Here is a 26,720-nt window from a genome sequence, read left to right as displayed (position 1 = left end):
ATTTACACATTATTTCTTGTGCGGTTACATTGTTTGCATAAAAATGTAAAGGTTGAAAATGTTGAATCGCTTTTAGGTACATGCTTATCCCATCATCCACGTGTCGTCCTCTTCATTCCGGTGTACAAGAGCCTGCCAGTAATGGTACTGTATTTATGAGGGTTTGTATATGGATATACTGTCATAGGCTACACGGTCTGTCTCTACTCCGATTCAAATGAAGCTATAGAGTGATGCAGCCACTTTCTCGTCCGAACCAAAGGTCCGCCATCACCTCCGATCGTACAGATCTGCTAATTCTTATCAAAAAGATGATAATTAAAGACGCCGATAAGTTGTAGGGCACAAATACCAGTGTCGCGGCTGACAGAGGTGTATGCCCTGTGTGTTTAACAGACGCTTCTAGGGTGAGGTCTGTTGTAAACTGAAACGAAGGAAGCTAAAGGACATAGGCGGCACTGAAGTAATCTTCAGTTCCTGCGTTGCAGGCTTAAATCAGTATCTTCATGGGAAAAGTGTGGAAACAACAGATGTATCAGTACTCGTATTACTACCCACAGTACCTGCGAGCCACGGTACAGTAACAACATTTTATTTATAAAGTGTATACTGAATTGGGGCGTTTCTGGTGCTTTGGCTATTCTTATTGCTGAGACGACTGCAGCTTATTTTCGGTATCTCGTGCTCCATTTTTAATTAGTTTTTTGACAGTGTTCAGTTTAAAAAGCCAGTGTTTATGTGGTTATTGTTTCTCCAGGTAGCCTGTCGTTTTGTAACAGTTTTATCGAACTGTCTTTATGTTCGTTTATGCTGGTGTGCTTCATGGATTTTTAGACGACTCTTGCTCTTCTTCAGTCATATTGTTTTAAGGGTTGCGTTAAGGCGTTACATTTCATTGCAACGATTAAAACGTCAATATGTATCACTTTGCACATAATTCATCTCTTTAAGACTTTATATCAGTTATTTAAAACCACCACGTTATTGTTGTGAGTAGACTTCCATGGTTTTACATTTGTCAATAGCTACAGTAACAATAGGCTGTGGATAAACGCATTAAAAGTTTAACGGATTAGCCTACAATTGATTATTTGAACAGCATCAAATCAAAATTTAAACAGTTATGCAATGAAACCCAACTGCGCGTTTAATTGACGAGGTTACGTATAGGCTATATTTATGTGGGCTAGCTAGATCTCAACATAATTCGCATTATTGTGCTGTCTTTTGTGTAATATGATGCATGCTTTGATAATGTATCCTTGAATAACACCACAGGCAGCCCAATTGTCCCCAAGTAGTCTATTAGTTTTATGCAAATGTAGCCTATTTGTTAACAAACACTGTCCAGAGTAATTAACGGAACAATAAAATCATTGGCTTTTCTACCCGATGTGAAATTGTGAAATAATTAGCAGTATAAATAAAAGTAGAAATACGGGAAAATATTGGTGAGAAAATGAATATGGGAAAGATCAAACAAGGTCAATGGAAAAACAGAATAAAAAGTAAAATAAAAAAAATAAAAAAATAAAAAGTGAGCCATGAAGGATTAAAAATGAGTTAAGAACGATATTCTGTAACCATGAGACAGCATTGAGACAACAGGCTATAAAGGGAGTTTGGTATGATCATGAAAAAACTGTAGTTTCTTGGTCTAGTGTGTAGACGTCATGACCCATGTATGCCTACGAGTTTTATGATTATCCACTTGTCATTGTGTATGCATTTCAACATGAAGACGCCCCTTCCTATAGACACCTTTATAAATGCGATATTTAAGATGGACCTGGGGGTTTTAAGATGGAAATGATACAACAAATGGGACACTCATCTAAGATGGTGTCATTGTTCTCTATTTGTACTGTTGATTATTGGCATTATTTGACATTGCATTTTTCCGATTGGCACCTGGCAACAATTTAGAATATTACATCTGATGTGATGTATCTGTCTTGTTATCCATTGAACAAATATGACATACGTTTGTACAGAGACTTATAGTTCTAACAACTTTGTAATGGTATATTAATGTGTCATTGACAACAAGAGTGAACGTGGTACCCTCGGAAGGGTCTGGGTTCAGAATTTAGTGCATCTCTTATTAAGTGCTATGCGTGTTTAATAGATGCGCCAGGATATTTAATGAGAGTACACCTACCCTTATAAGTTTAATAATCCACCCATTCAAAGCTCAAAGAAGAACAGAGTTTTGTACACCTTCACCTCCTACTCTATTATTGAGTGAGCGTATAAGACGGCAGAAGAAAGTTTCTAATGTCACTAATGTGCAGCCAGGTCGCTCTCTTCTCTCAATTATTCAAGAGGAAAAAGAGTTGTAATGGCTTTGTAGTTCCGTGTGGGCATGTTTCATTGGCTCTTATAAACCTCTAATGTCGATGATGCTGGTGGTAAGCTACATAATGCTCTTTGTATTGATCAGGGTAATTAAAAAGTTGCTAATTTACGTTGCTTTTCGGTCAGTAGCAACCAGTTGTCATAAACAAGCCCTTAATGCTGAGCCATGCATCTAGTTGCTCTAGTTGTTATACCTCAGCTGAAGTTTATTTTCGTTTAATGAAATGCCAAGCAACTTAGTGAAGGGAGAAACAGTAAACAACGCTCGACGATAATGAAGGCTTAGTGAATTTTCAAGCGTGTGCTAGTTTCTTCGGTCTTTGCAGAGTGATCAGCGTTCAGAGCGGTTAAGGACGTGAGCATGAACGCCCCTGGTACTGCTGTGTGTACAGAGTGGTGTTTCTTTAACCTGTGTTCTACGGCATGCAGAATGTAGGGTGGGCTGGGGACAAAGGTCTGACACTGTAACAACAATTTCCTTTTTCTTTTTTTTTTTACAATCGCCTACACTCTGATCGTTCACCAACAGAAAGAATAGATTTTAAATGTTCTTTAGAAAAGCTAGAAAAATGTGGCCTAGCTTGTACAGAAGGGAATGTCTCGGCATGGAATCAGTGCTGAGATGAGCTAGCCTGTACTGCGTCAGTCACATCCATGGCTGTTTCACTCATTGGATGATGGTTGTGGGAATAGCTTTGACAATGGCAGAAGGTAATACAGTGTAGTATTTGGTTTGAGAACAAGTGCACTTCTGTCATTTCTGTGGGCTTGTGGCTTTGACCTTGGGCCAAGTGTGAAGAAATGCTGTGCTTTTGATTTCATAAAGGGAATATGAGATATATCTATAATTTACGTTTGTAATGGAAATGGGTGCGTGACTGCTGCCTCTTGAACAGGTCTTTCTGGTAAAAGAGATTTTACTCTCGACGAGACAACCTGTATAAATAAAGGATAAATAAATAAATAAATGTGAGTATGAGCATAATGTGGGCATTTGCATTTATATTACTGCATATATCCACCAATATAGAGAGCACTACTGCTTAAGGTGTTTTTGGCTTTGGGATTTGCCTAAAATATTCCAGAGTTGGGAAATGTATAAGGCTGTTTGGCTGTGAAATGACTGTTATTGGGCTTCATTTGTGACAACAAATTGGCTCATACATATTTTTACATAAACTATAGCTACTGATTTATTATATATTTTCAGTTCACAGATACCCAACTCATAAGCTTCAATATGTTCAGTTTATAATTAAAGGTAAATATTTATCTGCGGTCGATTTAAAATAATTAACTAGACTTTTTCAGATGTCATTGACAATTTTCATTGTTGATCTCAGGAGACGTTTGGAAGATGGGGTCACTGAGGTTAAAAGATAAAGCGTTCACAGTGACATTCTCTACCTCGATACTGGAAACGGGTTTTCCATGGAGGAAAGAAAGAGACCTTTATCTCTTCCGTCATCACTGAGATCTTCGCTCGCTCCCACGATATCTGGGCGCTCCTTCGGCCGGCTGAAATACCGGGGTGTTGACAAACAGTCGCGCTTGTTGGCCTCATTAACACGAGCCGGCGATCGGCGAGAGAGCGAACGCATTAACTTCCATAGGCAGCGCGCGCAGAAGCGCTGAACAATGGCATTATGCTGAGGTTGAAAAAGCCTTATACAATGTTTACAATAAAGTCTGGTGGGTTGCCTGGCAGCGGAGTGTACACAATTAAACAGCATAGCTGCACTGCCCTTTTTGCCGCATAGAGCTGAAAGAACACCCATTGTGCTCATTATGATTCTCATTCTTGAAACCTTGACACGAGCAGAATGCGGGGCTAGTGTGGAGTCATACGCGCAGTGCACTCTGTGAAGTAGTGACTGCCTGCGGATGCACTCATACTTACCGTGCGAAGAAAGCATTGCGCGGCTTATTTTTTGATAGTTTGGTAGGAAGGTGTAAAACCTGTGCACGTGCTCTCTGGGATAATGTGATGGAAGGAGTAATATAATTGAGCTGCAATTTTCTGTGTTGATTAATGAATCTATTTTTTTTTCATGTGAGGGAGATATTTTATTTATGAGAATGAACCTGATAAGCTTTATCATGGAAAGGACAAGAACCTGACGAGCGTTTCCATGGGAAGGGAAAATGTCCTCATTTGAAAGATATTAATGGGAAGTCACAACAAAACATGAAAATCATTATTTAAAGTCATCTGTGGTATTTTGTATTTGTCATTACAAAATGTAAAATTAGTTTATTTCTATTTTGAAGTACCGTATAGGCCTAACCATACAGCTCATAGAGAAGCATTTGTAAGGAAATAACTCGGCCATGTTATTTTATGATATTTTAGGTACGTAAGTGAGAAAAACCTGCAAGTATTTCCACAATATTTTCATTATTATGTCTACATATTTGACATACAGTATTGTGAACTTGTGAATATGATATGCTGTGGTCAATTTTTTAAAAATAATATTTAGTAGAACGATTATTAAAAAAGTATCTGTCATAAGAATGCTATAACGCTATAATGTACATTTATGCCTCCTGTATTTGTCACCATATTGCTTTTAAAATAGATTTATTATTTTATCTATTATTTTATCTCCTTTGAAGTACATGAAATGTGAAAACGTTATCAAGTTATGTCATTTATGGTTTACTCTACCCTGTGGAGATCAATAAAATATCAGTGACTGTTGAGCAATATCCAGTAATGACGGACACTGTAGTACCTTTGTAACTTGTTGACCACCGTTGTACACCGTTGACCACGGTGTACAAAATTTCACAGATTTATTAGTCAGTTAGATATTGGTAATAACTAGTGACTGTTACTGGGGTTAACATATAGATGTAATAGTACTGTTTGAAAACACGGGACAGAGGGACGGAGTGTAGCACAGTGGGTAAGGAACTGGGCTTGTAACCGAAAGGTAACGTTGTACCCTTTAGCAAGGTACTTAACCGGAATTGCTTCAGTATATATCCAGCTGTATAAATGGATGCTATGTGAAAGTTGTGTAAGTCGTTCTGGATAAGAGCATCTGCTAAATGCCTGTAATGTAATAATGTAATGTAATGAAAAGAAGTCCTTAGAGCCAACAGTACTTTTCATATGGAGAACAGGTCCCCAAAAGTAACAATAGTACCTTTGTTTCAGAACTAGATGGTCAAAAGTCATTTAAAACAGGGGCCTGCTAATTAACCACAGCCCTGTTTTACATTTATTGAAAAATATGTAAGCAAACAAGAAGAAACCATTTGATGCATTTTTGGGTCAAACGTATACGTAAAACATTCCTGAAGGTCTTGGATAATTTTCAACCAAATATGGCACTTCAAGTTCACAATCATATGAAATAAGAATTTTCGTTTGGAATGTTGGTGAAAATGGATGCATCTTAGATTTTTTCCGTAACCTGCAGAATTTCAAATAATTTGTTGACTTGGGTCTGTTTCTTTGCACGGAACTGTTTAAAATGGCAATATTGAAATGCAGATGTTTTCATTAATGGGTAGTTGCGTGTTTCAGCGACAGAGCTGGTCCTCTTCAACCAAAAGTAAATATGAACATTACTCCCCAGCATATAAAATGACAGAGTGAAATAAAAATCCTGTCAAGCATGTGTACTATTTTAATCTACTACAAATACTATGTTTACTTGATAGCAGAGTTAAAATTATTCCATGATATAAATAGGTAGCTTGCATCACACAAACAAGTGGCAAGCCAACTAGTGTCAGGGTTCTGTTCAGCTAAAGTTACAACGGATTTCACATAGTGTTCAGCTCATGCCTATAAAACCGGCCAACTACTGGCCGATCTTTCTAATTCAGCCTATGGCACAGTGCATCTTCTCACAGAAAATAATCACAAAATATAGGACTGAGCGAGTTAACGCTGCTAAGCTTTCTTACAGTGTGCTGACTATGACGGCGCTGCTCACTATATTAAAATTTCAACAGCGGTCTCCTGGTGCTGTGTAGTGCACGCATCCGAATGAGCATCAAAATGAATGAGTACCTCTTAAAAGCAGCTGCGATAATATGTTGGTGTTGTTGTTACCGCAGTAACGAGTTCTGAAGCTAATTAGGCTTTACAAACGCCGAAGTGAGCTGAGCCATCGTGCTTTATCAGTGACTTACCAAATGAAGCAATCATAGAAATTCTGTTAAAGAGAGAGAAGTGGTGATCATGGGCTTGGTGAAACCCCACTCTCCCTCCAGTAATGATCAGTGAAAATCACAGGTTTGCAGACTAACTGTACCGCCGACTAACTGCTTAAAACAGCAGTCTTAAAAGCTGACTGTTAGCTTTAAACTAAATGCTTAAAATGAATGGGCCATTCTGGGCCTTTCCTCCACCCCTGCAGAGAAAGATGCTGATTCTCCCAGCCAGTGTTTCTCACAGTCATGCTCCTCTTTTCGTGGCTTGCCGTAGAATGTGAACATCCCAGAGGAGAAGCTGCTTCTCACACAGAAAACAGCATCCCTGTCACCTGGAGAAGTCCCGGGGAGCCGTGGGATAAAATGTCTGTCATTCCTAGCGTGTCACCAAACGCGATAAAGAAATCTATATATTTTTTCACGATTTCATTCTTTGTCGTAAATGCCTTGAGACAAATTACTACTCTATGGCTGCCCTATTTTTGAATGATTGATTGGTTGACTGATAAAGCTTATATCCAATGGGCATGAGCAATTCCACCGACACTTGAGTTTGAATGGAAGAAAGTGATGCTTTGTTGTTAAAAACCATGCTGAAATGGATTGGGTTTTCAATGACAAACGATTACTTTCTTTCTCACCGCCAATCGTAGTGTGAATTTTTTTATATCCTCCTTGCCGTTGTATCCAGTATGTACTCTATCAGAGCTGACTGAACATTGAACATTAATTTGTATTGGTGTAATTCCTGTGCATTTATTTGACATTTCAATTCAAGCTAGTAAGGTTTGAAGTTTGGAAAGAGTGCAATGGGAAAAGCATCTCTTAGCTTTAAGTGATTCAGTAGCCTTCCCTGGGAAGATTCACTGCAGAATCCATGTGGAGGACATCTGACAGAAAGCAGGTGGTTAAGGCAAGGTGGTGAACGCCATATATCCAAATTTTGGAAGACTTTGAAGACATAGACCGGGTGTAGGAAGACAAGTGAAAATGTGTAAGAAGAGAAGGAAGAGGGAAACAGAGGACGCAGGGGGGAGAAAACACTGGATCATTTACACTTGTGGTAAAAACCCACTAGGTGAACTGGGTAATTATCAGCTATGTCTGACTCAGGATACTTGCCACCCTGAAATTGTGTTGTGAACTCTATTATCTGCTTTCTTCTGTTCAATGTTTAGCCAGTTGTGCGTGTATAATAACTAAAATGCATTCACTTACAGTAAACCGTATGCTGTAATGCTGACATGCAGCTAATGCTGAAGTATTTGGACAACTGTGTTAAATTGGTTGTTTTCCCTCTTTACTAATTCGATTTGTATTTTCATATCAAACAATGACTGTGAGGCAAAATTCACAATGTCTGAATTTATTTAATGTGTTTGTAAACAGACATTGAAGCATATTACAACACTGTCGTTCAATGAGTCAAATCCCTGTATTGCAAGTCAGCATAAGTATTGGGACAAATGACTTTCAGTTGCTTGAAATTTTGCAGGTTTACCATATTGCTGTGATTGTTCATAGATGGAAAGCTGTGAGAGACATGGCATGTGTTATATCCTTTGGAAGTATTTGTAGAGTCCACTTTATGAGCTAAAAGATACAATACAAGAAAACTGGAGATGAGGGCCAGAGAACTAAGACAACCAAGAAAGCTATCGTGAGGACAAAAGAAAAGAAAAAAATCAATTAGAGCTATTGCAGAATGTTTCTGTATTCCAAAGTAAACAGCATAGAATGTGCTGAAGAAGACACTACTGGAGGGCTATTCAGCAGCGACCAGTCCATCCATGGAAGACATCAGAACGTGATGACAGGATGATTATAAGAGCTGTGAAAAAAAGTCCTAAATTGTCAGCTCGAGTAACTGCTAATGATCTCCACAGACTGGGGGTGAATTTATCGCACGACACTGAAGACTGAAAGGCAAATTACAGAGGCTACACTTCCAGATGTAAACCTCTCATCGGCACTAAGAACAGAAAAGGGGAGATTGGGATTTACACACACACACACGCACACGCACACTCGCACAAACACACACGCACACACACACAAACACACAAGCACCCACAATATATACACATGAGCCTGATGAGTTTTAGAAAAAAGCCTTATGGGCAGATGAGCCAAAGATAAACTTTTACTAGAGTGACGGAGAAAGAGAGGGACTGCTACGAACCCTCGGCATACTACTTCATCAGTCAAGCATGGTGGAGGCAGTGTGATGGCTTGGGCCTGTAAGGCTGCATCTGGAACTGGTTCAGTGGTCTTTACTGATGATGTAACCATAGATGGCAGCAACAGAATAACAGCCGAAGTGTACACAAACATAATGTCCACCAATATTAAGAGAAATGGCACCAAACTTATTGTATGGAGGTTTATCATGCAGCAAATACAACAACCCAAGACATACAGCAGACTTAACCAATGAGCTTATCTGGAAGAAGTGTTTTGGACAAGGCCCAGGTAGTTACCATGATCTAAACCACTTTGGCCACGCTTTTCACTCGCTCAGAACGAAACTGAAGTCCGAAACCCCAGGAAACGCACAGCAACTGAAGGAGGCAGTGGAAAAAGCTTGGCGGAGCATCTCAAAGGATGACATCATGAATCTAGTGATGTCCATGAGTCACAGACTTAGTACAGGCATTAAATGTGTGGGGTACACAATGAGAGATTGACTGTGCAAGTCATTAAATTTGTCAGAACTTACGTAGTTCAAATACATAGGCTGACTTGAAATGGGGGAAATGATTCATTGAATGCCATTGTTGTAATATAGTTCAATGTCTGTTTAAAAACACATGAAATAAATGCAGACTGAATTTTGCCTCATAGTCATTGTTTGTTTTGACAATTTGACACAACTGTACCCATACTTTTGCATTTATCTGCAAAGTTCAGTGCTTGATATTTTTGTAAGGTAAAAGGTGCTTTCTATAAGTAAAATTAACCAAATTTAGTTACTATAGGTGTCAGTTGCACACCCCATGCTATTGTAGAACTATACAGGTAGGATGATGTACTGCAATTAATTACTTAATCTAATCATTTTTGATCTGGTAAATTGTGAGTTTCAAATCAGAGATGCTGTTTTGGAATTTAGAATATCGGCAATGGTGTTTAGTTTCAGTACTCAATTCTATTTGGTAAGACAAAACATTGGAGATTATCATTAACTTGGATTGCTTATATAGGGTTTGAACCAAACATTTGAACCAAAATTGGTGATGCTAAATTATTGTACTATTCAAAATAACCTCTCTAATCATACATACAGTATGGCTTAAAGGAGCAGTCTGATAATTTATTTGCATTTCTCTGTGTGAATAACCATATTCATACTTACTTTTACCGCTAGTTAAAATTTCAAATAAAGTTCACATAAAAGCAAACCAGTGTCAATAGTTTAATTAATATTATACTATTGGTTTATAATAGTTTAATTCAATATAGCCCGTAGCATTTTGTTTTGGATTGAATTATCTTGACGGTCCTCAACCGCAAAAAAATGAAAATATCTTCATTTTTAGGATCATCCCAGACAAAAGCTTTCTCTTTGAGCAAAGTTATATTGACTGATAAACAGGATAATATGATATTCCATCTCTCAATGCTGTCACTCACACTGCAGTTAATCAGCTGACCTCTCAGGGAGGCAGCCCTGTAGGGGCCTGTGGAAAACTGTGTGTTTACATTCACACACTATTCCTGCGGGTGTGGGGGGTGGGGCGGGAGTGGGCGGGACAAAACAAGAACAAGGCTTTTTTCAAGGCACAGTCGCATACCTTTGTAAGCAACGCCAGAACTGTTGTACAACTTGTAAGGCTTAACCACAAGTCTAGCTTCAAAAATTCAACTTGAATAACAGTCCCTATCCATGTCCGTTGGCTTGGTTTTAGTTGCTGTTGGAACTGCGAATGGGATTTTCTTTTTCTTTTCTTTTTTTCTTTTTTCTTTTTTTTGTAATTTGATATCCTCACATGTTTGGCGCATATTTGGTTCACTGAGATTACATCACGCCTTCAGAATGTTTTTTGTCTGTGTGTTGCAATGCTGTCTTATTTTGCAATAGCGTCACTATTTGACAAAGTAAAAAAATATCCATATAACATATTATCCCTGAAATGTCTTTTGTAATGTCAGTGCTCAGTGTCTCAAAGTCATTTTAGTGAGTGCCACCCCTCTCTGAATTTCCACCGAAGAAATTATTGTTTGAAAGAACAGTGGAAAGACGTACATTTTTTCCAGTGTCAAACTCAACCTTCTTCCATTCCTCATATCATGGTTTCCTTCCCAAACTGAAGTAATTTGCTTTCTGCTAGTTATACATAGCTCTAGAAAACTGTGTGCCTTCCCCACCCCCACACTCACAGCCCTCTGGCTGTCGGGCGTGTGGATCCGTTCTGAGAGAGGCCTCTCTTCCTGTAAAGCACGCACACACACACACACGCGCGTACGCACACACGAAAGCACACACACACAGACACACACACTCACACACACACACACACACTCGCAGAATTGCTAGCGCGCGACTCTTCCAAGATGCTTCTGTCAGTGTCTCAGAGGAGTTACAACTCCCGGCTCTTCTCCTCCCGCCCGGCGAGCAAGGTAAATACCGGACTTGCTCTGCCCCCCGCCCCCCCTCCCGCCCGCGCTGTGGGCTTTCCGTCGCCCCTGAGAACAGGGCTCTCTGCGGCAGGGCTGTTGCGACCGTCAAGGAAGCGAGCGGGGAGGAAGTAGCAGGGAGAGAGCGCTTTAAGCCTTTAAAAGGAAGTCTCGCGCTCTGAGTCGCCGTGTTCTGATTAGAAGCTGCTCTACTTGTTCTTTTATTGCATCTAAAGAATGTTCAGCATGCTTCCTGACTGGAACGGTCGGGTTGTCTTTTTCTCATATATACGGTGCAAAGGTTGCCAAAGCAAGTACCCTTACCATCGCGTCCCCTATAGTGTGTATCTAAGCAGGAGCTGGACTGTTAGGTCTTATAAGGACACGGCAGAATTTGGAAAGAGAGGGATGGTTTTTCACAGTTCTCAGTCTAACAGGGACCCAGAATTTAAATGAAAGGGATGGAGAGGAGGGGAGGGGCTGGGCTTTTTGATTGTTTGTTTGCTCTGCTGATTCAGCAAGGGCAGCTGTATTGTGTCAAAACAGCCTTCTCAGGAAACGATTTGTGTCGGGAGGTTCTAATAACTTTTCTGTTAAGCTCACTTGCAGGTGAGCTGTGTGTCGTACATCATTTGTAACAGATACTTTTGGTACCATAATAAACGTGCCACATCAGAGGACAGCCAGTACTCACCAAGCCAATTATATAGTGAGCTACATCATGTGAGGTGCAAACCATCTAAGAATAAAAGGTAACATGACTGGCTATATTAAGCTAATGAACAGCAGTTCGGTATTATTAAATGTAATCGTTAATGACAGCCATTTTGAAAGGGTGAAACTGTGAATTAAATTCACGCTATTAGAAAATCTAACTTTATTATAAAAGCCAACAGGATCTAAGACTAACACATCCTGCAAGTTTTTAGCAGGATTGGTTCAAAGAAATTGGAAAGAAGCTTGACCCGTAAGCCATTTTAGCCCTTTGTGTCTTTGATTTTGTGTCATAGAATAACAAAATAATGAGATTTCAGTAGGGAGATTCATCAGTGTAGGCTCCCATTTGTTACGCATCATAAGACTTCTCAATAGAAGATAAAAAAGGGACAAAACTCCGCTTGTAACACCGACAGCTGAACTGAACGGGATTATGTTTTTCTTTGGCTCTGCCCAAAAGGGAGTGTTCTGCTCCCATTATCAGTCCTATGACCCCTTTCACACAGTGACCTTAACATATTGCTGATTCAGACATATTGGTTCTTTCTTACAGCGATCTATTGCAACCACATATTGACCTGGAAAGGCCTCTGTGCTGTTTTTGTGTGTGTGTGTGTGTGTGTGTGTGTGACCTTTGGTGTTCTGTGTGGGACATTATTTTCTGTGTGATACCCCAAGAGAGTTAGACATCAAATGTTAATCCGTAGCACTTGGGCTGCCACACAGGCAGACGGAAATTGAGGAAGAAGGGGAAGCCATATTGCTAATAAATAATGTATAAAATGCTTATGTCAAAAGAGTTCGGATTTAGAAAAAGGTTGGTCGAGTCATCGATTTGAACTGAACTGTAGATGTCTCAAGATTTAGTTTTTCCCACAGCGTGCAGAAACGTCCGCCGTGGGCTATGCATAGCAAATTGCGGTCGCTCACTCACTCACTCACTCACTCACTCACTCACGGAAAACCTTTGAGGGACGTTTCGTGGGACGCATGCACAAGTGGTGCCAGCTAAAATGTGTCTGCGGAAGTGAGTTGTGTCGTGGGTCTGGACGGTTACGTGCTTGTTTCACCTGACGTGATTTTAGCCCCAGTGTTGTCATTGTTCTGTTTACAGTGATCAAAAGAGTAGATGTTGCAAATCTTATTGGCGACTGGTCCAAAGCCCTGGACACAAAAGAGCAAACAAAAGCGCATGGCGAGGTTGAAATTGAATGCCACGAACTCTGTGTGTCACATCATTACAACTGAGAGAGAGAGAGAGAGAGAGAGAGAGAGAGGGAGAGAGAGAGAGAGAGAGAGAGAGAGAGAGAGAGAGAGAGAGAGAGAGAGAGAGAGAGGGGATATATTGCAAGGGTGGCAGCTGAAGGTTATGTTTTAGGTCCTTAACTGTTACAAAGGCGTTTAATAACCCTGAGGGTTACTTAACATGGCGGTGACCACCACAGTTCTGGGATCAGTAGTCAGTCTGCCAAGGGGTGGGATTAAATGCATGCTCTAGCCAACCAGTTTACCTGATGGAGGCAGCAACTTGTGGTTCCACTTCATCCCTAATGCAATTAATACTAATCCGCTAACAGTTGCCAGGCTTGTAATTAGTGACTGGCAGGTGAACTGTTCCTCCCAAAATGTGACAAAACAGAAAAATGGGTCTTCTCTAGAAATCTGCCTCTAGTCCAGTCACACTGTTGCAGTTCATGCCCTACTAAACTGATCCCCAGTGTGTGTAGAAGCTTCTGGATAATTACATGTGCATTACCACAGGAACTGGAGTTCTGCCACCGTTTCTCAACATAGCGGCCTGCCTGTTATTGTGCTCTTATCGATCAACGTTTGCCGTAAATTTCCCTACACAAGTCTTGATTTTGAGTTTAATTTGATCATATAAGCTGGTAACTTCAAAAACATGCATTTTTTATGATTTTATGCTGAATTGCCGTCTTAAACAGGAAGAAAATTACTGCATGGGTCTAACTTCGGAGTTCAGAGTACATGGAGTGTGTTCCAAGTGTTAAATGCATTCTTGCCATTACATTTATATTTACATTACATTTATTTGGCAGACGCTTTTATCCAAAGTGGCGTACAATAAGTGCACACCGAAGGAACAACTACAGAACTGCTAAAAGACAACAACTTGTCCATACTGCTAAAAGAGTGCACTGTGCAAGAATAAGAAGAATATTTGCATTTGTATTTTGTTGCTGGTAACAACAGGTTAATCAATAAAGGAAAATATTAGACAATATATAATAGATTTCAAGTTAACATAGGTAGAAATTTCCAGGGAAATGTCTTTTTTTACAGAAGAGAAAGTCCCTGTAAATTTGCTGTCATTCCTTGTCGAAATCCATGTGTATTATTTTCCATTACAGTCTTAATAACTTAAGGCTTCTACCATTTCTGAATAAATTTGAACCACTTCAATAAAGAGAGCACTTCTAGCAAGTGAAAGGGAGGTCATGTGACAGGATTTAGAATTCCTTTAAAATGAGAAAACAGAATCTTTCTGTTCGTATTTTTTTCTTTTACTTTAATACATTGTCCTCATCTTACATCCTCGTAAGATTTTGACAGAAAATGTCATCCCAATGGAAAAAGTTTGTGAATAGTTTCTCTCAAAGTTGCTAGAATTTGTTATTGGAAAGGATATTCTATGCAGCCTATTAATTGTACATACATTTTGTGTCTAGAAACCATATTTCAGTGGCAATGTACAAATATATATATGTAATTTACATGAAAAAAATAAAAGCAAATCTAAACCTTTTTCACAGATCACATTGATTACAGTGATACATTGATATTACAATGATGTACAGAAAAATGATGTAATAGAAAACATCCAAATGAGACTACTCTCACAGAGTATTCAAAGTAATCTTTTACTGCATTGTTACATCCATGTATCTTTCCTGTTTATATTAACAGTTCACAAAATAGTTTTTTACGGATTGTTGCTGTATAGGTTTGCAATGGATTATCAACATTGGGAATTTTTCCCAGGATAAACCACAATTTTTTATTAAGCGCCCTAGCTCATAGAGTGTCCTTATTTCCCTTTACCCTTAAAATCCATATTCAGACATGGATTCCCACAATCGGATGTGTATACTTACTTGTATACACTGCCTCTTGTATTTGCAATTCATGAAAATTATCTGTGTAATATCAGTCAGGTATATCCATCTTGGCAGCTCAGTAAATGCAATGTATTCTTCAGTTGATAGGAACTTTAACTTTAAATGTGCATTTTGTCCATTATGGCCTCAGGGCACAATTTTGTAGGAGTTGCCCTCGTGTTAATTCAGCAATATTATTAATAATAGATTACTAGATTTTGTTATTTTCTGACTACTGAAGTAATCTAATACTCATTTATTGAATTTGCTGGAGGCAATGCAATTTTACTTCCATCAATTTATACAGACTCCCATCTGAAGGATGTTTGTGCGTGTGCATGTGTGTGTGCGTGTGTGTGTGTGTGTGCATGCGTGCGTGTGTATCTGTGTGTGTGCATGTGTGTGTGTGTGTGCGTGTGTGTGCATGTTTCTGTGGTGATCAAAACCATGGAGTGAAGTGTTCATAATGGAAGTGGGCTTCTGATGTCTCTCCAAGAAAGGGATTTCAAGCAGAAAGAAATATTTAGGGTGCAACTGTCCTTTTTCAATTTTGGGTGCTGTGTCTTTTCTCAGTACACAGCAATAATTGCGAAAACTACGTATGTTTTGTATAATATGAACATTGAGTAGTTGTACTAAGGCCTGAAACAACCCTGGCATTACACATTGTGGGTCGTGCGTCCGGTGCGGGCGTATCTGTGGACTTGCCTGTGGGTACCGCATCTGTGTCACTGGGCGGGGCTTGTATTAAACTCTTCACTTTTTGCTCAGATAACCCCTAGGCTATAAGTGAACAGTGGCCTCCATTAGCTCTTATGGACCTCTCTCAAACACACTGAGGCGGTCACAATCTGCAGTCAATTTGGCGTACCGAAAAATTCAGCTCATCTCCTTTAAAGCAGTAATTTGATTATTATGGACAAAATACGCAATAGCATCGTTGCTCCTAAAAATATCGTCTGAATGCATGTCATTCGCTCGGTGTACTTCCGGCATGTCCTGCTGTGCAACATAGTTACAGCTAATAAACTCAGGTCTTTTAGTCACTCGTGCTCTTCACTGAATAATGACAAGAACAGGGTGTAACATCAATTAGCCAGTGACCTACTCATTGAAATGTAAATGTAAGGTCGGTGGTTGTGTGCAGCGTGTTAAGTGACTTCTTTCTGGCCAAAATTAAATTTAAAAAAATCTGTTTTTTATTTTGCTGAATCGATCCAATATGTTTGATTAACTTGTTTTGTGAGATTTGCTCAGTTTGTTTGCCGAAAATGTAACCGGTTAACCTTAAGCACTTGTCATTCTCCCTCCTTAGCTTTTGAGCATTCGAGGCTAGTCAAGAATGAAATGGAACATGTGAATTTATACGTACCATCCCTTGTTACTGTCACTGTTTAAATTCTCACATAACTCTGTGCCGCTTTAACCAGAAAGGACCTGATGGCTGCTTTTGGAATGTGTGGCATGCTAGAATAAACTAAGGGTTGGCAAAAGGGGATATGGTGGTATAACGAACTGCCGTATGTGGAGATACACACGTTTTATTATTGATGTGGATTCCGGAATTATTTTTCGGTAGAACTAAACTAAGTTACGCATTAATCGTTTTAGATTATATCATCTTTTAACGTAAATTATGTTTCTCGTAGTCTCCGTGTTCCCCCTCGATCGCCCGCTGAAGTGGCTTCTTCCACAGTAGGTGGGTCCTTGCTGTGAGGAACTGAATGCAGATCAATGAACTCTGCTAAATGATCGGGTTGGGCGACTGAAGCTGGAACTGAATCTTGAATACATTTTCATCTCGAATTGGCATAGTACATATTTCAGTGGCGACTACAAATAACCATAGCAAGAAGGATTACGGGGAAGCAATTTTAACATATAACTCTATGTGGTATAGAGTCAAATTCACAACTTTACCAAGACAGCCCTGGATACAAATAAATATAGCTGATAAAAATAAATTAAGGGGAAAAAAAACAGTTACATTGGGAGAACTTAAAAGTGAGGATGATTTTTTCAAATACAGCTAACCCCGTGAGGACGACATATCGTAAACAGGTAAGTTAGGCCTTACTGTAAAAGCAAAACGGTCATAGAATTCATAGGTGGCTAACTAGCAAGCTAACTAGCTACACAATAGCTCGCTAATATGCTCTGGTTGTACAGCCTACCATCAGCTAGCTATGTAATTAGTAGTTTTATACCAATCTGTTCTGATGCAATTTTAGCATATATTGCTTTTATTGATGTATAGTAGCCTAATTGTTTTGCATAATAACAATGTACTGTCACTTTAAACGTTCCCAACTAGGCTTTACAGATAGTTAGCGAGCAAATCTATAATAGCATAGATTCAATACGGTGGTCATGTTCCGGGGATGTTGAGTTAAGGCGAAGCTTGGGTCAGTTTTTCGCCTAGTATTTTTTTATAAGTGTTTTTATTACAGTTTTAATGCTTCACTGCTACGTATGTATTACTTACACTACTTTAAATTAACTAAGTTTGTGTTTGGTCGGCATATGAATAAAGCTATAAAACAGTTTCCGCAGTTTTATTTGTAAATTTGTGCGGCACAATTCTAATACTGCACAATTTTCTTTGCTGTAACTAACATGAATTAGGTAAGTTTCTTGAAATTTGAAATGTACCTAATATGGTATTGTAATCAAACTGTATTTACTTTGAACGTAGGCTTTAGCCTACCTGGATTAGTCAGAAAAACATAGTGTAGGCCTACTAAAAAGTGTTTAAAATAAATAATGAACACAGAGACAGGATGTGTTCTCATTTTAGACAATGCTTTACTTATAATATCGTATAAGCGATTTCTTTTCCGGTTGTTGTTTTTTTTTAAGTAAGCGATTTCAAAACGCTCTATTAGGCAGATTTTGCCTTCCTACCGTTTTAAGCTGTGTTGAGGTCATAGAATTAAAGTGAATGACCTTGTCATAATATGGTGAAAGGTAAAATAATGTAATGTAACACACTTTTTTCCCCCTTTGTCTAATGTCCATACTAATTTAAAATAATTGTTTGGGGGGGAAAAACAGGCTCGTGCCCCCATGAATTAACCAGGTCGTTTGAGTTTTATTCAGTCCTGCTGAGATGCAGGCTAACCTGCGAACAGATGAAAGCGCTGATAGCGTGGAACACCTCGGGATCGTACATATTCATGAGCTGTGGTGTAATAGCGCACACGCAGGGTGTTCGCAGTATGCTGGGAAGAGGCTGCCGATGGGCGAGGCCCGTTACTGGAAGCTCGGTGCATTTCGAGCTCGGATAGGATGAGCTCTGTAGGTCTGGAGGAGACTGATAAGATGCTGCTCTCTACAGCCTCCAACAGGACCCGAAACGGTAGACCTAAAACAAGCAGGCGTTGAGACCTTTTAAAGAAAGACTGTCCCAAGATATGAGTGGGTATTTGAGCAGTACAGAAAACCTTGGACACACAAGCTGACTGATCAAAGGTCCTCTTTGTCCACAATTATCATCAGTTTGGAATGTAATGAAATCACAAGGATGTGGAAGTCTGCTTTTGTTCTCTCACTGTTAAAAGGGGGGAAACTGGCTCTTTTAAATAAGTATAGGCCAGTAACTAGCATATAGTGTTAACACTGTCCAAGCTACTTGAAGGCCTTGTGAGTCAGCTCAAGGAGTTTTTTTTTTTGTGGTAATGCCATTTTTTCACCAGTCCAGTCAGGTTTCAGGAAGCAGCATAGCATCATTAAATTTGCCCTGGAGGTTATAAATTATATGTCTGTCACCAGCATTGTACTTCACTTTTTTTTTTTTACTTGTCTAATGCTTTTGATACAGTTGACCACAATATTCTAAAATAGAGGATTTTTTATATTGTACTATTGGAGCAAGCAGTTGCCTGGTTTTCTATCTTTCTGGCAAGTCTCAGTGCATCAAATATGATAGAATATCAGGACACAGTCTATCTGTAAGGGTGTACCCCAGGGTTCAGTGTTTGGTCCACTTCTGTCCATTATTTATATATAGGCTATAATCTGGAAAATAATGTGTCAGATGCTAATCCTCATATTTATACGTATAACACTGTCATATGCTGTTGCTGTGTTAACTCTTGTTCAAGCCATTGAAAAATAGCAAGTCGCATTTAATGTTGTTCAGAATAGTCTTATCCAACTGAAACTTGGTCTTTATGCTAAAAAGACCAAGCTGATGTTTACCAATTGAAGGAATAAGCTATAGAATATAGCCTACCTTCTGTGGTTACTCTTACAAGAATGGTAATGGAGGTCATTTATGTAGAAATACCTGGGTATTTAAAATAATGATTCCCTCAAATTTAAGCCACGTGTACAGTACTTGGAGAAAAAGCTGAGGCTTAAATACATTTTTTTACTTCGCAAATAAGTATTGATCTTCATTTAAAGCCAGAAAGAGACTTGTTGCCACCACATATCTACCTGTGTAGGATTATGGTGATCTTTTATATATGCGCACTTCTGCTCAGCACCTTCATATGATTGACACAGTTTTCTGTGCCTCCCTGAGGTTTACTGCAAACTGTAAAGGCCTCACTCGCTACCGTGAGTGATATAGGCCTACTCCAGTAGGTTGGCCTGCTCTTGCCAAGTGTAGGCTCACTTATTGGTTCATTTTTATATATAAGACAATTCTTGGTCTTCTCCCATCTTACTGATGTGTTTACATTTAAGGATACGTATTGGGCACCGTGTTTTATGCTCTCTGGACTGTTTTATGCGTTCGTTTCCCAATACCCGTACAGAAATTGGAAAAATTGACATTTATGTGTTCTGTGCTCTGCTTGAAATAGCCTATATTGCAGAAGGAATTAGAGCTTGAGGATTTAATCTCATTAAATGTTTTTAAATGCACACTGTGCAAGCTTTTTTGGCCTTGCTGTGGTCCTGTGTTTACAATCAAAGAAGTCTCCTCCTCTGTCTTCTACCCCACACTCACCCAAAACTTCGGTCATCTAGGTACTTACGTAGCTAGCTGGATAGCTAGAGGTAACATTACTTACAGGTCCAACAGAAAACACACCAACTCTGCGTCACTTTTCATACCCTTTGTGAACTTCAGCTGTCGCCATCGAGGAAAACCTGATCCCACTCCACAGGCTGTGTAACCACACCCTTCCCTCCCCACACAGAAAAGTGTGTCTCGCCCAGAAACATCTCGGACACATTTTAGAAGAAGTACAGACAGAGGAGCACAGAGTTGGCAAATGTGCGCAAAGACGGAGACTGCCAGTGCATCATAGATATGGCTGAACATGGTTATTTTATAATATTTTATTATATTATAGAAATCCTGCATAGTATGCCTTTAAATGCAAAATGAAAAAATGGAGGCAGTCTCACTTGGCTGTCATTGTTTTAACGAGCATTTGTACTCTTGAATATTGGACAGCTTGTCTTTTTACATTGTATTTGTGTTTAGAGTATAGTCTTGGCCAGAATTTAGCGAGACGTTTCAGAGCAAGAAGTCTGTACACCAAAGGCGCAATCAAATGATTGGTTGGTGTTTATGAGCAGATCCAGTATGCGGTCTGTACAAATGGTGTCATAAGATCTAAAATAGATGGGCCCACAATGTGCCCTCTCTCCCTAAGCAACAGGGTGAATTTGAGCTCCAGAGTCAAATATGCTAATAACAGCTTAGTTGCCTACAGGGTAAAGATCATAACTCATTTAGCAATGACATATTTAATAATGTTAATAGCACTATCAAAACGACCAGTATGTATCAAATAAAAAGACAATTATTGGAATGTATATCTGAAATTTGACTGGTCAACAAATGTCCGCATGTTTGGACAGCAATATCTCAATAAAGAGAAGAAAAATGAAAACGAATAGGCTGCAAATGGCCCTTGGGCCTTTGAAAAGAGCAAAATGCTTTGTTGTTGGCTCTGATCACGGCGAAGTTTAGTGCAGCGACAGAAGGCTACTAGTTCAGTCAGAGATATTCAGGTCGATCTGATGTTTAACCTTTATCCAGAGAAGAGAGAGCAACCCGAAGGTTCACGCTTTTAGAATGCTAACCAGAAAAAATGGTTGCCGACTTGGTTGAAATTTTCTGGATGAAAAACAGACGCAGCCTTTAGGAATACACGCACGCACGCCCACACACACACTCAGTAGGTAAGTAGGTATCACTGAAATATTAACATTTTTGTTATATGAGAAGGTCTTATGTTAAACGAACCAAAAAGGCCACCAGTGTAGTGGAGAATACACAGGCCGCGATGCACAGAATTTGATGCAAAGAATTTGTAGTTTATTATAAACACCGGGGAGTTATTCTAAGTGTTTTTGCGTCACAGTCCAAGGACATGTCAGTATATGACAAATAGCTGGAAGCTGAAATTTGATATCCTTTTCCCCTCACTACCTTGAGTCTGTGTTTGGGAAATGGTTCAGAAGTTCATCCTGTGGTCCTCAATCAAGACCCTTTTATAGGAGACACGTCAGCCTTGACCTTCTGTTTTTCTTTCTTCAGCTGGTTTAAGCTCTGAATGTTCATTGAGCTGTTGTGCTGGGTTCAATAGAAGATGGAATTCATCTACTCCAGCAAATGCTGTCTTTGTCTCCAGTCCTTTAATGAAATTATGTTCTGTTCCCCCACCCTCCCTGCTTGGGAAGTGAATTGCATATTTTTCAACGCTTTCCACGCCAGCGTAGTCATAAATTTGATGCTGATGTTGTTGTTCGCGGTTTCAGAGGTTTTAGGCATTCTGGGAAATTTTTTTAGGGCATTAATTAAATGCTGCTCGGCACGAAATGGATGTGAGCGCCAGAAAACGAGCAACTTTTTCTTCGTCCCGACTAAGCGTGCGTAGGTTCTCGGTGTTGTTTATTATCTTTGCCACGGCATAAAAATCAGTGACTTTGCCGTTTTGCCCTGCAGTGCAGAACATGTTTCCTATCATTCGCAGTGCTCTTGTATTTTCTCACCGCCACTCAGAGCTAAAATGTGACGAAAGCTGGGAACACAAAAAAAGAAAAAACAAATAGCCATTCCTGTGACAAAAAACTTGGAAGGTTGCAGATTATGTTAAACACACACACTTTACGATTTACTGGACACGTTTATATAAACTCAGGAATTAATCGGCTGCGTGATATAGGCTACTTTTTGTGTTTGATTAGTTCCTTCACGTTCCGTCCAAATAAATTCAGCTCGAGCTTTCCTGCCTTGAAAGCGAGGAGAAAAAATGCGGAATTGGATGTAAAGCGGAAATTCCAGCTCCTTAAAGAGTCCAGCGCGAGATTTATGTCTGAAACCCAAACATCCCGGCAGAGCGGAACAGGCACGGCGTAGAGAGGTGTTGGATTTCATCCATGGAAGAGCTGCAGATGTGCGTTAGAGAGGGCCGCTTTTGGGAATGCTCGTTCTTGGTATTGTGAGTCTTCATTAGCGAGAGCCATTTAGTGCACAGTAACATTCTGCCAATGGATTGATTACTTTTGTAGGCCTACTTCAAGTGCGCTGGGCCGTGTGACTAAAATGAAAGGAATTCAAAGTTATTTGACTTTAATTATTAGTTCTGGATCAAAGCCATTTTTGTTACTGATTTAGTAGGCCTATATTATTTGAGTGGTTGTACATCTGAAATCGTTGTAGGCTTTTTGACATTTTTTATAAACCTAGCTTAGCGCGGCTGTTATATGTCATTATGCATTAGTTTGTAACATGCCACATACTTTGACACTGACGTGTGTTAGTTGCATGCGCCGCTGTGGCTTGTAGGTCAGCATTGTTGGTTTTTATCTATGACCGATGCTTCAGATAGTGCCTGTTCATGAAAATGATTACATTTGCAAGGCGTGTCAGTGTAGCCTGGGTCACACTGTTCTGCCTGGAAGTTTTCTTAGAAACGCACTTGAACGTTCACGGATTAGAACTGATCTTGCTGACCATCTTTTGCCCCGAAAACTTTATGAATCGGTCGTTAAATGTAGCCTAGCTTTTTCTTCATTTAAATTTAAATTTAGTCTGTTGAGTTAGAATTTCTGAAGTCTGTTGGTTGAGTGGTAAAATTTCTGTTATATTTCACAACTTGAGTAAATTTTAAGCTGTTGTTTTTTCATAACTTTGTACTTTCAGCACTTCAGTTATGTAGTATGTCTGTTCTGTTAATCTTGAGTTGTCGTTATGTTAGTTTTTCTTGCTCCTCTTCATATATGTTATAATGTTGTTCTATTGAGTTGTAATGAGTTATGATGAGGTATTACCCTTCTGCAGTTAGCCAAGTCAGTTTTTTCTTCAGAAGTGGGCACTGTTCAGAGACTTGTCTGATTATCTGTGCCGTGTGTTTTTATTAAACCTTGCGACTGCATCGGGACTTCAGTTTTTTTACACGATCACTTGTAATAGAAAATCTATAGAAAAACACATTTTCAACGTACAAAAAAAGTTACTCACACATACAAAGCACTGTCTATAAGTCATTCACATTTGCAAAATCTAGGCCTGCCACTAAAAGTACTGATATCAAAACTAGGCCAAGTTACAATAAACAATATTAGCTATCTTAGCTCACACAAATTTAACATGCTGTATTCAAAAGCAATGCTGCTACCCAATGTTCCCAAGTTATTTGAAGTGACTTGCCCCTGTGTTTTTTCATCTTACCATCTGAGCGCATTGTGGTCATTCAGACTTTTTGGTGTCACATCAAATCACATGGTTGAGATTGTGTGAGGTTTCCGAGCCCTGGCGGGTATTAGCGCAGGTGTGGAGACGGAATGAAGGCTGCCTGTCGGGCAGACGTCAGCCGCTACAGATGGCACCTGTGTGAGCTGTGGCCAGGTGCTAATTTGCCTGGCTAAGCTAACCACGGGGAGAATACTAGCATCTGCTTTTCCCCCAATGTCAGGGTGTCATATTCATGTAAAGAAAGGCTAATTTAATAAAAGGCTAATAAATAAATGTTGAAGTCTCTGATACATTACTTAGAATGTTGTATATCAAATAAAGGGCTATAGAGTGGAGTACTTTTGAGGACATTCTTGGTTGTAAAATGCACTTTTCAGAACATTATGACTGAAGAGATTTGTAGCCTAAGTACAGAAAACCAGTCAAAGCATTTGGAGGTACTTACTAATGAGTGAGTGTGTGGAAGGAAGCAATTGGCCGATTTTAGCGTGTAGCCTTCTCAGAGCATGCAGAGGGTCTGGAGTTCTGCAGAACATCTCAGAGCACCCAAGTTAATATTTCACCACTTTAACACAACTCACAGCACAATTCTGGCCTTCGTCTTATAGAGGACTTTGATAGAAAGTTGACAGACACGTTTCTGCTGGACTGAAAATGTAATGCTTTTCTTTATATAACATAGTGTGTCTACGGCCAGATGCTAAAAGTTGTGTGTCTGTACATGATATATTGTACAAGGAACAGATGTTTTTGAAGTCCCTTTTTTTTTCAAACTTAACTAATTCAGTTAAAGAAAAGAGCCCTCAAGGGGGATGGGGGGGATGGGGGGGGGGGTTCGGAGTGTCTGGCTGTGTTTTGTCGAATGTTTAATTGAAGAAGTCCCATTGACCTTGAATGAATGGTCAATTCCCGGCTGCGTTTAAAGTTCGCAGGATAGTCGTGCCCGAGCTCACAGACCTGCATTGTGGCTCTGTGGAAAGCGCAGGGGCGGGTTGGGTGTCGGGGCAGGAGCCTCTTGAACGCTGGAAGACGATCCGCGTGGCTAAATGGAGACCGCTCCGTCCTGTCATCGGCTCATATTAAGGATTCCGTCGGCTTCGCCTGGGTCGTCTCCCGGGGCAGGAGGAGAGGAGGGAGTCAGCCGGTTTCCCATGGTGCACCATTTGGGTAGAGTTCCGATCGGGAACGTCTGTCTCGCGCGAGCCGAGCGGCGGCACGTATGTCTTTATCTCGTGTCGCGAACGCAGCGAATTCTGCAGCTATTCTCGGCACCGCGCAGATGCGTCTGTTTGATAAGTGAGTTGTGCATTGCAGCGGGCTTGCATTGTTCCGAATCACAAATAGTCCGGATACTTCTCTCGTGATCACACGGTAACGTAGCGATAGCCCACTGTGCCAAAGGTGGAGAAATCACAAGGGCTTCGGACCATGCGTCTGAGCGCATTGTGAATATTCTCTTAGTTTGCATACATTTTTTCCAAATAAGAATAAAGCTTCATACAATGTTTAATGGTGCTTTTTTTGGCAAATAGATGCCTCGTGATGAGTTGACTATAATAATACTGATAATAATAACAATAATAAAAAGGAGCTTTATTTATATAGCACATTTTATACAAACAGCAGCTCAATGTGCTTCACAACAGATAAAAAAAGATTTTTTCAAGGCCAGGCATAAATAATTCAAGCATAAATGCAAGGCATGTAAGGTAATACAAAACACATTTCAACGACAGTCGATACGAGATAAAAGCCGCAAAGCTAAAATAGCTGAATTAGGTTAAGGAATGATAGGAGCAGAAATGAATTTAAAAACAAAATTTTCTAAATAAACAAATAAAACTTAGAAGGGGTTAACAGAAAGCCAGCTTAAAGAGATAGATCTTCAGTCCTTTTTAAAAAAAATACCAGCTGAGCTCACTGTTTTTCGAGGTGGTGTTCTGTAATTTAGGGACATAAAAAAAGCTGTAGGCGGCTTCACCAGCTTGCTTGTGTGAGACCTTTGGTATATTCAATAAAAAAGTACCGGAGGACCTAAGAGCTCTGGCGGGGACATAAAATGATAAGCAGCCTGTGATATATGAAGGTGCTGGGCCATTAAGTGCTTTAAAAACAAGCGCTTTCAAAACCTTAAAATCAATTCTGAAAGATACAGGTAACCGATGCAGAGCAGCCAGGCCTGGAGTTATGCCTTCTCTCCTTCTTGCTGCGGCATTCTGAATTAGGTGTGATTTTCCGGTTGGTCTTCTTTGGTAGCCTCGTAAAAAGAGAATTACAGTAATCCGGTCTTCTTGTGATTAAAGCATGTAACAACATTTCTGCATCTTGTTGAGAAAGAAGGCCTCACTTTAGCAATGTTTGTAAGATGAAAAATGTGAATTAAAACTTAAGGTCAGAGTCTAAAATCACACACTGGTCCTTTTACTTGTGATTTTGTGGTTTGCCTCTTTTCACATTTGGTCCCACTAGGAGAATCTCTCTTTCACTGAGCTGTAGTTTAACAGATATGTACACCTGCGTGTCATCAGCATAACAGTGACAGCTGACGTTGTGATGCCTTATGACCTAGGAGGAGCATATAGAGAAATAAAATTGGGCCCAGAACACTTTCTTGGGCAATGCCCAAGTCAATATTATCAATAGTTTCACGTTTACGTGCTCACCCAGACTGACAAAGAACCGTCTCCCTGTTACATACGAGCAGAACCAAGGAAACTGGCCAACCCATCTGGTCTGTCAATTAAAATACTTTGGTTAACTGTCAAATGCAGCGCTAAGATTCTAGAAGAGTAAGCACGGCCGCACTGTTGTCATCGACAACCAGTCTGAGGTCACTATCTGCTTTGAGGTGGACGGGTGTCAGTACTGTGACTGGCACGGAAGTCTCACTGAAATTTGTCTAACGTATTGTCATTCTTGTGAATGTTCAGTTGACTAAGAAGAGCAGGCTGATCTTCTATGCCACGTTTAAGATGCACAGTTGAGTGGCGCTTGCGTTGGCACGGCCAGGCGCCCGGCGTGCTGACTCTAGGGGACCGTGGCGTAACTGGAAAAGCGGGGCCCCCGCGCGTATT

At 39.9% G+C, this 26,720-nt stretch overlaps 1 protein-coding gene across 7 annotated transcripts in view; it reads left to right on the top strand.

Annotated features, from left to right (window-relative positions):
* Positions 1 to 254: 254 nt before the first annotated feature.
* Positions 255 to 26,720, top strand: part of LOC118214272 (RNA-binding motif, single-stranded-interacting protein 1-like) — a 52,434-nt gene continuing 25,968 nt past the window's right edge. For 2 of the 7 annotated variants that reach the window (XM_035394115.1, XM_035394113.1), the window contains exon 1: positions 16,700 to 17,045. In XM_035394115.1, the coding sequence (XP_035250006.1) occupies positions 16,995 to 17,045 (51 nt within the window). In that variant the 5' untranslated portion in view covers positions 16,700 to 16,994. Of the gene's footprint in view, positions 576 to 11,042; positions 11,152 to 16,699; positions 17,046 to 26,720 lie in introns of those variants that run through there. The other 5 variants (XM_035394112.1, XM_035394108.1, XM_035394109.1 and 2 more) reach the window with 5 other exon arrangements.

The sequence above is a fragment of the Anguilla anguilla genome, chromosome 15 (genome assembly GCF_013347855.1).
Source record: "Anguilla anguilla isolate fAngAng1 chromosome 15, fAngAng1.pri, whole genome shotgun sequence".
NCBI lineage: Eukaryota > Metazoa > Chordata > Actinopteri > Anguilliformes > Anguillidae > Anguilla > Anguilla anguilla.
Note: the sequence above shows the minus strand (reverse complement) of the source record. Positions and strands in the feature narration are given on the sequence as shown.